Raw genomic sequence first — 14962 nt, forward strand, 5'->3', positions numbered from 1 at the left:
TGAAGTTTTTTTTTTTTTTTTTTTTAAGTAAATATCGATGTCATAAGGATAAGGGTAAGGAAAAGAGAGAAAAGAATCAAATTCTCAGGTACTTACGCCTCTGGTCAAAAATATTAGAGATCCTAAAAAAGATAAAAAATCATGTAAAGAAGACTTTATTTTTAGCTGAAATGAGTTTGGTAAAATTATTTAGAAATAAATTATATAAAATACCCCAGAATAAAACATAAAGATAAAAATTTTGACTAGTTGGACAAAATTTTAGTTTCTTTCATGATATTTTCCGTATCACATAGAGAAAAATATACAGAAAATCCAACCTGTCAGCAGAATGTTGGGCTTTGTAATTTTGAATTATTCAAGTGGATGTGGAAATGACAAAATTTAGCACTTTATAAAAGTTTCCCATACTCATTTTAAAATTTAGCTATCCAATCATCATACCTTCTTGACATTCAAATTTAGTTGTGTGCATGGTCTGTTATTTGGCTTTTTGTTTATTAACTTTTACAGGATGCAAGAGATGAAGGTAATGAGACTGAGGCCAGCATGATAAATAAATTAAGAAGGACAAGAAAGAAAGCCACCAAACCACATATATCAACTGAAATAGGAGAAGTGGATATATCCAGCTCGAAAGGTATCTTGCTACTATGCTCCCTCAAGAACATGTGGTCAGTAATAATCTCTGTTTGGTTCTCCTTTTTATGATGTTTTCTTTTCTTCTATCAGAGAAGTAAAAACAAAGAAAATTTATTTCTGTATAGCCAACATAAGGGATGGCAAATACAGGCTTATGATGTAAATATATAAAAATAATCAACCAAAATATTCAGAATTTAAAGAGGGCAGAAATAGGAGATAGTAGTGGGTAGTGGGAAAGAGAGAACACAACAGAAGAAACATATAAGTAAGAAGAGAAGCACATATTTGCTCTGAGAATGAATTCAAAAATTGTTTAGGAGGCCACAATTAAGTAATGGAGTGAGTTTCCATACTACAGGTTGGAATTACAACTCAACTCCAGTGGATCAGTGATGAAACTAGGCTTTAATTTGGACAACAGACTTAATCCCAGGAACAGTGGTGTTCCAAAGCAGCAGCAGTAGAAATGGCCAGTGCACAGTGACAATAAAAAGTAGTCAGACATTTTGTAGATTTTATTGTTTTTAAATTCTCTGCAGACAATTTTATCCACTGATGGCCTGCAACCAAGATATGTCACCGCCTAGAAATAAATTATTGTCTCAAACATTTCTCTCTCTATCATATTGAAAGACAATTGAAAACAATGGCAACATATTTTAACATTTTTTATTACAACAGAAAGGAGCAAAAAACAAATGGCGTGCCACAAATTGGGGGATACTAGCAAACCAGTTGTGGGACCTGGCTCTGCTGAATCTCATCTGCCACAAGATGACAAGGACTCCCAGGATCAGACAGCAGTGATAAAATCGTCACCCTTCAAAACATCAGCCAGCACTCCTGGTGGTGATTTCAACCCAGACTCCAGCTTTACTGGTAAGGACTCTGAAATAACTGGCACATGGTTCTGACTACTAATCCCAAATTTGTATTCAAGTTAGAGATAATATGATGTTGGTTGAAGAAAATAGGGAATGGTGCTGGCTACGACAAACTAGAACAGAGGTTGTCAAACTGTGGCCCAGGGACAAATTCAGCTCTTGGGCTGGATTTTATAAATAATGTTTATGTATTGTCTATGGCTGCCTTTGTGCTACAACAGCATAATCAAGGAGTTGCAACAGATACCATTTGGCCTGCAAAGCTGCAAATATTTAGTATTGGGCCCTTTACAGAAAATGTTTCCCAGCCCATGAATTCGAGAATGCATGCCCCATCCCAGGTCATATCAGAGATCCAGCCAATGGTCTCTATGGAGAAATATCCGTCCATTGTTGCCAAATACAGTTTTTTTGAAGAGAAGCCTAAACTCAAGATTTTTATATGAAATTTTCTGATAGTTAAGTGTCAACTAATTTTAAAAAGTTTTCAAACACTGGGAAGACTAATAAGGAAACATCTGCTGGCCATATTGGCTCTCCCACAGTTTTTGACCTTTGTATTGTATAGTTTAGCCAAAAAAGAGAGAGATTGAAGTTACCCTTTCTTAGTCAACTCACAAAATCAGAGGAAAGAACTTGTGTCATGAACTCTCTTTGCACAAATCAACTATAAGAATGTGGGCACCATTACTGACTCAAATCGTTTAATTGAGAAGCTCCCTCACTGGCCCAGGGCTAGATTAAGTTTTTAGAGGCCCTAAGCACCAAGAAGGTCACAACCCCAAACAAACCATCTTCACATGTATTTTAAATACATTGAAAAATAAATATAAGAATCAATCCTCAAAATAAGTGCAAGGAATTACAACATGGTATTTTTTTCCTCTATGGTAATTATTCTGAGTTTAAAAATAATTTTTTCCTCCTGAAGAAAAGGTCCCTGCCACCACACCCACATTTCCACACTTCATTGTTTTTGTCTCTGCTTTGTACCAGGTTATTCTGCCACCTGTGCTTTCTAACACTGCTGGGCTAATGTGAAATGACCAGAGGGTGGGGTACAAGTGCACTAGCAGAGTGGTTCTCAGAGTGGCCCCGTGAGGGAAGGAAGGCAGGCCCTGGGAAAGGAGCATGGCAGATCATCCCAGGCATTCCATAAGCTAAATGGATGACAGCATACTCTTCAATGTACTTTTTCCTTTTTGAACTCATATTTCTGAAAGCCCAAACGCCTATTCAATCTGCCTTTCATAAGTGACGATGGCTTGCTCTCTACAACTGAAACATGCCCATATTGTCACTGAAAATAGGCAACATCTCTCTAAGGCCTCCTAGTTGCTATAGAGTTTAGAGGGTTTGGGGGTTTTGTGTGTGTGTGTGTGTGTTATATTTTTTAAGTTTTTCCCCTAACACTTAACAGCAGTGAAACTTCCTCTATAAAAGTACACTGACTTAATTTATTAGTCCTCTGAGGGGCTAGGAAAGGAAAACACCTACCAGGAACCACACTATAAGGAAAACAAATGAGACCCTGAACTGGCAATTATCTGCCTGCTATTTATCATGTGCTTCTGGGAGGGGCTGACCAAAAGGTTTAATTGTAACTAACAAGTATGATTTATTTGAAGAAAAGAAATTTAGACAATGAAACAACAAGATTAGTTGCTGTCTTGAAAATGAAATTAGATTGTATAGGGTTCTCATATTTGGTGAAATAATTGAACTTTTAAATAAAAAAATGATATTTAGGATACATGCCAAAGTATGTGATTTCAATTTGTACTTGTTAATTAGACAAGGTCGAATCATACAGCATGTATTAATTAAACCACATGACCACTTATTAAAGTCTTCGAGTGCCTATAATATGCTTGTACTGCTGCAGGTACTGGGCATACGGCAGCAAGTAAAGCTAAGCCCCTGCTCTTTTGGAGCTGACAGGCAAATAGAGAAAGGCAGACGGAAAACATGTGCTTATACAATATGGCAGGTGGTGATAAGGACTCTAAAGGAAATGAGAACAGGGTGATAATTGTTATGGGCCAAATTGTGTCTCCCTAAAATTCACATGTTGAAGCCCTAACCCCTCATAATGTGACTATATTAAGAAATGGGGTTTTAAAAGAGGTCATTAATGTTGAATAAGTTGTGTGGGGTGACCCCTAGTCTAATATGACTGGTGTCCTTATAAGAAGAAGAGATTAGGATGCACATGCACATATACACATGTAGAAGGAAGACCATGTAAGGAAGTCAAACATCTGTAAATTAAGGAAAGAGGCCCTCAGATGAGACCAACCCTCCTGACACCTTGATCTGGGACTTCTACCCCCAAAGGACTGTAAGAAAACAAATTTCTATATAAGCCACCTGGTCTGTGTTATTTGCTATGGTAGCCCTAGCAAACTAATACATATGCTCGTTGTTCGGCTGTAGTGAAACTTGGTGATCTTAAAGTAAATCAGTGGTTGGACCTGTCCACATTGTGATCAAATCTCATAGATTAATATTCCAGGTGATTATGCCTTATTCATTTTTTTCAGAACTTTTCACCATGGCAAATTATCTCACCTTTGTATTCGATAGCACATTTATTGTCTATAGTTCCCTCACTTAATAAGATAAAGCTCTATGAGGGCAAGACTTTCTCTGGCTGCTTCCTAGGTATATGTCCAGTATAAATAGTAGTGGTAACTAAAAGAAATCTATCTTGAGTCGATCAATATTGTTCTTATTTTAAAATAATACATATTTATTATAGAAACTCAATAAGATACAGATAAGGCAAAGAACCAATAAGAGTACCTGTAATCATATTACTGGTGAATGAATAAAATGGCCTTACTCTTTAATAGGAGATACATTCTTATTTTTTTATGTTGTTAAAATATTTATAGCTTATAGATAATTGCTAATCATGATTAGAATACTGATTATCTGAAATTTTCCATATTTTAAAATGCCTATAAATTTTATTTTCTTTAAGGAGAATTATTCAATTTGGGCAGAATACCCCATAGTTCAGAATATGTTGGGAACACAGCAACTGCTATTTTAGCATGAAATATTGTAATTGCTACAGCTTAACTGTTTGTGTTAAATGGAAGGTAGTTATAAACCCTCAGGAGTCTCAGTAGCCCAATGTATCAGTGACGGGACATTATCTCTAATATATTTGCATAGGTGGAATCAGTAATTTGTTTTCCTCATGCTTCATGTACTTAAAATCTATTTAGTCTATGTTTTTAAATTGTCAATCTTTATGCTATTCTTAAAGCCTAATTACAAGTTGAAAAAGGATACTCAGGTATCACTTTAAAATTATAGCTGCTCAGTATCAGTGATGTGGCAGATTGATGGGTATTCAGATTCAGACATGATTATGGTACCATTACTACACTTAGAGTAATTGTACTCACTTTATGTGTTTGAGAAGCACTTATATGGCTCTTACTGTCTGCCAGAAACTGTTAAACAACTTGTTTAATCGTTATAACAAGGCTGTAGGTATATTGTATCAATGAGAAAGCTGAGGCACAGAGAGGATAAGAAAGTCACTGGGGCAAAGGCAGGATTTGGAGGGAGGCGGATGGGCTTCAGTGTTTGTGCAGAATTACTGTTGTCTGCTGCCTCTCCTAAAAGTTTGGACAGTAGCTAACATTTATGATGGGTAATATATTCCTGACCTTTCTATATGCTTTAGACATATTCAGTTATTTTATGGTGATGAGCCACCCGCTGGAAATCAAAATGTTTGCATTCTCGTTTCAATTTTGCCAATGGACTTGACAGTATGATTTGGAGAGACTCATTGTACATCTCTGGGACTCAAGCTAACAAGTTGGTTGTATTAGATCATTTATCTCCAAAGTCTCTTCTGACTCAAAAGTGTTAGAATTTGAAGACTATCTTAAAAGTCTTGAAAAGGATTTATGTTTTAGGTTTTTAATTTTAAAACTGAGTACTCAGTCTAGATTTTTCATCTCCTGCACTCTTAATCTTGAAAAAAACACTTGTTTGCTTATTTATACAAACTTTAAATTCGGCAAAAAGGTGTAGATGTCTTAGATTCAGATGCCATTATAAAGACGTGAAGCCCTTCTGGCAAACAAAACACAACAAAAAACATACAAGATATTTTAATTTAGGTGTTACCAGTTAGTTCAAGAAGCTCAAAGTGTTTTTAATGGTAGGAGGCTATATACAGATTTATACAGTGCCAAAGCCATCAAGTTATATTTTGACAGCTACAAATATATTTTAATTTTCATAAGCTAAGGCATTTTCAGTAAGTACTTACTTATAACATTGCTATATACTTATGTAGGTAATGTTAACTTTTACCTAGTCTCAAGTGATAAACAATTTCTTAGGCTGTTTAGAGAAAATATTCTTGGGAATATGGTAAAGGCTGAGGAAGAAAAGTAAGATCTCTAACTCTAAACCAATTACATGAATATATGATGTTTTTATTAATAATCATAATGAATAATTAACTACTCTCTCTTTTTCCTTCGCAGTTCATCAAGATCTAATGCTTTAGAACCATTCTTTATTTTACAGATAACACCAGAGACAGCACTCAAATTCCAACCGCACCCCAACTCTCCTCTAGAATGAAGCACATTAAACAAGAGATGGCCAAAAATCACCTTCAGTTTGTCCGATTTGAAGCAACAGATCTTCATGGAGTGTCCAGGTCTAAGAGTATCCCTGCACAATTTTTCCAAGTGAGTTTTACAAATAGAGTTATGCTTGAATGTAATTTTCTGAGCATTAGCAAGCAAATGGTCCTTACTACTCTTTCTTGTTTTATTGTAATCTATACATAAAGTTTAGCTGAAAACCAGTCATTTATTTTGTTCCTTCTCTTGTCTCTCTGCAAATACATTAGTGCTCCCCAAGGAGCTGAGCATATACTTTCAGCTCCCAAACAGTAATTCCTATACCCAATAGAAATAGAAAACTAATTAAGACTGGTAATTTTAGTCCTTCTGCTTTGAATAATTTTCCTCCACAGAATTATCTTTTTTTTTCTTACTGCAATTATGAAGATGATATTTTGTTTGACTTGAGAAAATTGCAACAGAAGACCCAGGAGCTAATATAAAAGGAAAAAAATAATTAAATAGAGAGAATTGGCTAGATAAAAAGCATATTCCTTTTACCTTCTAATTCTGATAAGAAAATACCCTATTGTTGTTGGATGACAATAAATATTAAGTTCTCAAAAATAGTGGTATCAAGAAATATTGCATTTTTGGATATGTTTTGAGACTTTCTGAGATTTTTTTCAGTTTATATCGTGTATTTATTTTAATGACAAATTTATTGTGCTACTGAAGCATCATTTCTTAAGAAGAGACGTTAGTGAGGTTTATATACAAAAGTGTAAAACAATCCTTAAAATTTTTTTGAATATATCTTACTTTTATCACTTAAAATCAAATTGTAATTTTTCTCATTTGCTTTATGTTGGAAAAAACGGAATCTTCAAAACCCTTTTTAAAATAATTCCAACAGATTCAAATTTATTTCTTAAGAAATTCTTCAAATCTCCCTGCAGATTGTTTCCTCTTCTTTCAGGCAAGAAGGCATGTTGTTTAATTTTGTTAACAAAATGTGAAATTTATTGTGGACAGGCCTAGAACACTTGAATTTCTTTCAATCAATAAGAAAAAATAACTGTCTAATTCTAATAATTTATTCCACTAATGGCATTTAAAACTATATATTTAAAACCTTACTCTAGTCCCAATGGAACTAGAAAATATGAAAATATAATTTAATATACTCCCTACATTTACAGAGGATAGATATAATTGACATAAAGAGAAAATGTCTGCATTCTTTTTAAAAAATGCTATTGAAGATATTTTCCATTATCTTGTTCAACGTCCCACGTATAAGATCTACCCTTTTTTTTTTTTTTTTTTGAAGTTTAGATAGGGAAGAAGTTTGTCTATCATGAATGTTTTAATATAACTCATTATACTTCCTCTCAATTGTATTTATTCTTAGCCCCAGTTTTCTAATATATCTCATTATTCCTTTCATTACCCAGTTATTATTTTATTCTTATTTAATGATCATACAGCATCTATATATATTTAACAAAATAATTCGTTTGTTTTGGAACTTGTAAAGGTATAAACAAAAATTTTTACCATGAATATTTGTAATTTAAGATTAAGTAATTGACTTTGGAAAATTTATTGTGAATAGACATTAAAAATAGATTCATCTGTGCAAACCAATCTAAACAATGTGTGTTTAATGGGAAATTCATTAAACAAAGAGTGGAGTCAATAATTTGAATTTGCCAATGGCTTAGTGTAAAGTAATTTCAATCCTTATAAAACAATTTTTAAACTTTTTCTATTAGTGGAAAATAAAATATCAATTTGAAAATTATTGTTAGACCATGAAGGGATATAAGAGATAATATAATCCATCTTCTTTATTTATAGATGAGGGGAATGAGGCCAGAAAAGTTAATGAAAACATTTTAAAAATAGTACAGGCAGTTAGTAGCAGAACTGGGATGTCAGTCAGTGATGCCTCACTTCCATTTGCAGAGGTTCTTTTTGTTTTTGTTTTTTTTAACTGCATCTTCTGCTTCCAGCTTTTATATTTCCTTTTATTGTTTATTGGAGCTAAGTGTTCTTTCTTATGAAATTGAAAAAATATTGCTTTTTAAAAACAAGTCATCTACTATTCTTTTAGAGAACTTGCCATGTGTCTGGCACTATGCTAAATGCTTTACAAACATTAGTTTATTTAAATTCACAATCAACTTATACTGTCTTTGTTCTATCAAAGAATTGTTTTTTATTTAGATTATATGCAGATAAAATAGGTGCTTTCTACTTTTGGTCTAATCAAAGCATGATATATTGCTATAGAACTCATAACCAATTCTTCGGGTTATTTCAAATGGTACCTTAACAGTGGCCCAAATTTCAGTTATCATAGAGATTTGAGCTATTCTGTAAGAATTTTTATTGAGTTCCTGGGATCTGTATTGGAGTATGAAGTCGTCCTAGTGCTTTATATTTGTAAATGCAATTTAAGAAAACAATTATTGTCATGAACAAGATCTGTTTATATATATTTACATATTTCCCACTAGTAATAAAGAGTAGTTTGAATTCAGAACGCCTAAAAAAGAATACAGGAAATGACAGTTAAATAAGTGTGCTCAGAAAAATACAGATTAAATAACCTGAAGTTGTGACTTATTACTATTTTTTAAATTTGTGAAAGACTATTGAAATAAAATAGTAACAAGCTATTCTCTATTGTTTACAACCAAGTTAATACAAACACATTTAAATTGCAGCAACTCTTTTAGAGAACTTACCATGTGTCTGGCACGATGCTAAATGTTTTACAAACAGTATTTAAATTCACAACCAACTCATACTGTCTTTGTTTTATCAAAGAATTGTTTTAAAATTGTATTTAAATTTAGAAAAAATCTGCATAATATTAATAACATAAATGGTGCTTGACTTGCTCAACTTTATTATTAATAAAAGCAGATTTGGATCAGACAAGTCAAATGGATTTGAAAATATGTGTAGAGATGGTGGAACGTGAAGGTGGCAGTGGCACACAGTCAATGGCAGTGGAAGGGTGAACTAGTAGCTTTGCCTCTGCTATCCCCAACCCATCTTTGGTAGCTTTGCTCTTTGAGATTCAAAGGTAATACAGGAAATGATTTGGCTTGCAGAATGTCAGTATGTTTTATTAACTTCATGATGCTCACTGACATCCTGGGAACCAAACTTTATAGTTGTTTTTTTCTCTGTCCATTAATGTAACCTTCAACACGTGAAGACTTTTTGATAACTCTATTACACAATTTCTAGAAATTGTTTTATGTGTCTGTTCAACTTTATAACCTCACCACTTCCCTGTTGTCTGGCACATAGCAGAAGTTAAATAAATGACCAAATCCATTAAACCTGAGAGGTATATGACTAGAAAGTGCCTTAGCAATCACCTACTCTAATACTTTCGTTTCATAGACATGGATGCTGAGGCACACAGTTCAGAGATTCGCTTAATTTCACATGAGTAATGAATGAAAGAGCTAGGAGTAGAAATCAGATTTGGTGACCCCTAGTTCATGCTGACTTAAAGGCTACAACATTTTAGAAAAGATAACTTTGAAGATATGGGTCCACATTCCTGGGCAAGGTTTCTGGGACTCTGAGACTGGGAGGTAGTTCATTCTTAAGTGGGTTGTAAATGTGAATGAGAGAGGAGTGAAGCTGTCAGCAGACCTGGCTCCTTTGGTGTTATGATGACTGTCGTGTGTATCACAGAACTGACTACAGTCAGCAATCTGGGAAGGAGGGAAAATTTTTTACTGTAGACTTTTTAGAGTCAGTTAACTACGGAGATTACTACAGAATAAGCCAAAATAAAGTCTTATCTGAAGTATTAGGAACTATATCATAAAATAAAATGTCCTTTAAAAAGTACTCTTGGTTATGGTCATTTTGAATAATTCCGTAAGCTTTATTTACCTTTGTCATTTGCTATAAAGACATTTTTAAAATCATTATACCATTTATTTATGACTGCTGTTTTCAGATTCCAGAGCATATAAAACCTTCAAGGCTTTATATGAGTTGTTTTTAAAAATATTGAGCTGTTTTTAAAAGTAGCTTTGGGGTTTTATTTTAAAATATTTAGTTAGTGACCAACAGATGTGAAACATTTTCTCTTCGTTAGCAAGCTCCCCTCCACTACCCCTTTTTGTTTGTTTTAAAGTTTTAAAACCTAATTACTCTATCCCTTAACTCCTTTAGGAAAAAGTGATCCATGGTGTTTTCATGCCTCGAGGTTATCTTGAATTGATACCGAATCCTAAGGACAATGAAGTGGATCACATAAGAGCAACATGTTTTAATAGTGACATAGTCCTAATGCCAGAATTATCAACCTTTAGAGTTTTGCCATGGGCTGAGAGAACAGCAAGAGTGATATGTGATACGTTCACTGTGACTGGTGAGCCTCTACTCACTTCCCCGAGGTACATCGCAAAGAGGCAGCTGAGCCAGCTGCAGGATTCTGGCTTTTCCTTGCTCTCTGCCTTCATTTATGATTTTTGCATTTTTGGTGTACCCGAAATTATCAACTCAAAGACCATATCTTTTCCTGCTTCAACATTGCTAAATAATCATGACCAACCCTTCATTCAGGAACTCGTTGATGGTTTATATCACACTGGAGCCAATGTCGAGAGCTTTTCCTCCTCTACCAGGCCTGGTCAGGTGGAAATTTGTTTTCTGCCCGAATTGGGCATCAATTCAGCTGATAACGCATTTACCCTCAGAACAGGTGTCAAAGAAGTAGCAAGGAAATATAATTATATCACCAGCTTTTTCATTGAGACCGGATTCTGCAATTCAGGAATTTTGTCTCATAGTCTCTGGGATGTTGGTGGGAAGAAAAACATGTTCTGCAGCAGTTCTGGAACTGAGCAGCTCACGATCACTGGGAAAAAGTGGTTGTCGGGACTCTTGAAGCACTCTGCTGCTCTCAGCTGCCTGATGGCTCCTGCTGTTAGCTGCCGAAAACGTTATGCTAAGGAGAGTAAAGACCAGAAGGAGAGTGTGCCTACAACATGGGGATATAACGATAACAGCTGTGCCTTTAATATCAAGTGTCATGGGGAGAAAGGTGCCCGAATAGAAAATAAACTGGGCTCAGCAACGGCAAATCCTTACCTGGTGCTGGCCGCGACTGTTGCTGCAGGCTTGGATGGACTTCAAAGCAGCAACGGTGTCTTGGTTGATTCAGAAGACAGCACAGAGCTTTATCAGTCAAAACCTTCTGAGATCCCTTTGAAACTTGAAGATGCCCTTGTGGCACTGGAGGAAGATCAGTGTCTGAAACATGCTCTAGGAGAAACTTTTATTCGATATTTTGTTGCCATGAAGAAATATGAGTTGGAAAATGAAGAAACAGATGCTGAGAGAAATAAATTCTTAGAGTATTTTATTTAGAGTGTAATAACAACTATTCCTTTAGAGATGTGATTTTTACTTAAGTAGCTGATCTACCAGAAGGAAATGATAGGACTTTTATAATTAACAACGACAAGATTACAAATGCTTTTGCTCTCTTTTGTGCTCATGGACTATTTGACAGATGAAGTGAGACTGCTGAGAGGATTCTGATAACAATAAAGTTGTGGTGAAGCTGTAATATGCAAACTTACCAGGTCTTGTCAGTCAGTCATCATTTCCTCTGTGTACGTTGACCTAGACAGAACTATACAGTTTTTTTTCCCCCAGGCAACAAATATATTCACACAATAAAAAAATCTTAAGAATTAAAAAGCAAAAATTAAATGACTAAAAGAAAATAATTTTAATTATACAGATAAGTAGTGATGGCCTGCGATACCAAAATACTTACTAATATAATCTCATTAATCAAGACATATTGAGAACCTATTTTGCAAACATCATTGTGATGTTTTTAAACAAGTTAAATAGGTTCTACAAAACTATGTCGATGACAAGCCAGCAGAAGTGTTTATATATGTCCATTCTATTTTTACTTTGTTAATAGCTCCTGAAAGGCCTAGGAATTTCAAGGCTATAATGTCCACAAAAAGCAAGTCCTCAAGAAATAGATTCAGGTTGTAAACAATGAGGTCAAATATTTAAAAGTAGTCAAAACCTATTTTTTAAACAATGCCTCATATAAAAGTCAATACATAAAATAAAAATAGGTGGAATGGCTCTGTGTGCTTTGCTCTCTTCTTTGAAACTCGAGATTTCAAGGATACCTCTAGTACTTTGTGAAGTATGAGAACAACTGCCTAGATAACTACGGCTGTATTTGCAGCTTAAATTAGTATTTAAATTATTGATTCTGCTACCCACAGAGATTACTATCCCCCCAGAGAATATTTGTTCCAGAGCTTTGTTTGAATGAGATAATATTGTAACTATCCCTAAAGTTTAGTTTCTTTTGGGAAAAAATCTAAAATCCACTTACTAGCAAATGAAAACCCTGTTCTACTACTTAGGATCAAACAAGATATTTTGTGTTCAATTAAAACCGACTGCAGTCTCAATTTAGATAGTAAACACACAAGCTCATTTCCTCCTATTCAAATTTACAGCAGTTCTTCCTTATCCATGGGGATTATGTTCCAAGTACCCCACTGATGAAACTCTATATATACTATGTTTTTTCCTATGTATGTACACCTTTTCGCTTAAAGGAAGCACCTTATGGCTTCTCTTTGGCATATCTGAGTCACCAACATCACTACTCTTTGAGGCCAATATTAAGTACAATAAGGTCTACTTGCACACAAGTATGGCACATGTGATGTACACATAACTGTCAGTCTGCTAACCCAGACAGCTACTAAATGACTAATGGGTGGGTAGCATATACAACATGGATATAACGGACAAAGGGATGATTCACGTCCTGGGCAGGATGGAGCAGGACTGCATGAGATTTTATCATGCTACACAAAGGGCATGCAATTTAAAACTTATGCATTGTTTATCTCTGGCATTTTCCATTTAATATTTTTGAACCATGGTTGACCTCGGATAACTAAAACCATGGAAAGCAGAACTGCAGACAAGGGGGAACTGCTGTACCCAGTAGCTTTAATTGTGGAAGTTGGTCTGTCTTTCTCTAATTGCCTCCTTCTTTTCTCCTTTGAGCAGGAGAAGTGTGTCTGAATACAAAAGAATGAAGCTCTTGGTGGATTAAGAGCAAGAGGGAAAGGTAGTATAGGGAGGGCAGAAAAGGAAAATAATCTGCTCTGAAACCTCTGAGCGTGAAACCCCACCCACTACATCATGGGAGGGAAAGTGGGGCTGAACCCCATGGTGGCTTGCTCAACGTCTGCCAATATGCATTCTACCCTCTCTGCTCCGTAATTATTACACCTAGATGTGTTGATTGGGAGCACACTATGAAAGAATAAAAATGACATTTCTGAGCTACCATTGTATCTGAGTATGGTCATGTCATTAGGTTCAGGCCAAAGAGATGTAATTAGAAGTGCTGTATGGGAGCTCTAGAAAGCGTCCTTAAAAAACAGATGCCGTGTTCCCTGTGCTTGCCCCATCCTTCTGCCTTTGCCCTTCCTGCTGGCTGGCCTGAAGATAAGGCAGTGGAGGTAATGTCCTTGAGAATGGAAGCCACACAAGGTGGAGTAACAAGATGGAAGCTCTGCTTCGTGGAGCAGAGATTGATTTGCTCACATCCAGATTTTTATCTGAGAGAGAAACAAACTTCAATCTCCTTTAAGGCACAATGATTCTGGGTCTTCATTACTTGTGTATGAGTGTGACTGTGTGTGTCTGAGTGTGTGTGCATGTCTGTTGGGGGCATTTGAGGGATTTGGGGGTAAAAGAATAAAGATATAAGAACAAGATATACTTCCTCAATCTTTCCACTTCTAGAGAGGAGAATCTGAGAGGGATCCACACATGCAGAAACTTTATTGTCTCTCATCCTAACAGAGCTGTAGTGACCCCTTCATAATCCCTGGGCCTTTATGAAACAAGTTTAGTGCTTTGGCTTGGTTTTATCACAGTGGGTAAAAGATGTTATAAAAAATTCTTCTAATTACAATATTTGTAACCTTTATTTTTTTCTTATATATTTTATTAGCATTTAAAAAACACAACATTCAGGAGACCAGTGTGAGGGAATTATGTAACTGAGAATATTATCTTCAGTTTTCAGTGTACAGCAGTGAGTTGACAGAAAATATTCAGTCATGTGTTACCACTCAGTTTATAACATAAGTGGATGTAGCAATCTTCATGGAGATCTCCCCTAGATGTGTGCTGAGGCATATTTTTGTTCTTTAAGGCAAACCAAAACTAAACATTGGCCAAGAGAGTTTAGGGCTAAAGAAAATTTGGAGTAGAAGTAAAAATTCAATTATCTGTTTCTTTTCTATTTATCTGTTCACAGGGTTTCTATTTTTGAAGAGACTTTCTGCTGATGTTTCTACCTTCTTAGTCTAGGTTAGAGGTCCAGAAATTCATAGCATTTACTGGATAGCTTTATGTGCTAAGTCTTTTGCCGGGACTCATAGTACTAGGAGAGATCAAGACAAAGAACACGAGTACACAGTGAGAGTTTTGGATTTGTGTATCTCAAGCAGAACAGGAAGAAATTTTTTGTAGCCCTAATGCTAACCCCCCCGCCCCCACCAAAAAAACTATTTAGAAGGCTGCTTTATGGCTTGAAAAAGATGCTTTATGAGTCTCTTTACAGAAATTACTTTCTTATTTTCATTTACTATAATTGTTCTAATCAAAGCTTAGGGGAAATGTGATTACTGAATTTAAAGTTGGTTATTAAATGAGTATACATAAGAAATGTAAATTAAAAACTATAATGTTTCAAGATTAGAAACCAAA

General features: G+C 35.1%; 1 protein-coding gene across 1 annotated transcript in view; it reads left to right on the forward strand.

Moving 5' to 3' along the window:
- Positions 1-11551, forward strand: part of LGSN (lengsin, lens protein with glutamine synthetase domain) — a 152374-nt gene extending 140823 nt beyond the window's left edge. The window contains exons 5-8 of the mRNA XM_015600250.1: positions 514-640; positions 1327-1524; positions 6093-6259; positions 10352-11551. Coding sequence (XP_015455736.1) covers positions 514-640; positions 1327-1524; positions 6093-6259; positions 10352-11551 — 1692 coding nt within the window. The remainder of the gene's footprint in view (positions 1-513; positions 641-1326; positions 1525-6092; positions 6260-10351) is intronic.
- The last annotated feature ends 3411 nt before the right edge of the window (positions 11552-14962 follow it).

This window comes from Pteropus alecto, unplaced genomic scaffold (assembly GCF_000325575.1).
Source record: "Pteropus alecto unplaced genomic scaffold, ASM32557v1 scaffold7, whole genome shotgun sequence".
In the NCBI taxonomy this organism is placed as follows: domain Eukaryota; kingdom Metazoa; phylum Chordata; class Mammalia; order Chiroptera; family Pteropodidae; genus Pteropus; species Pteropus alecto.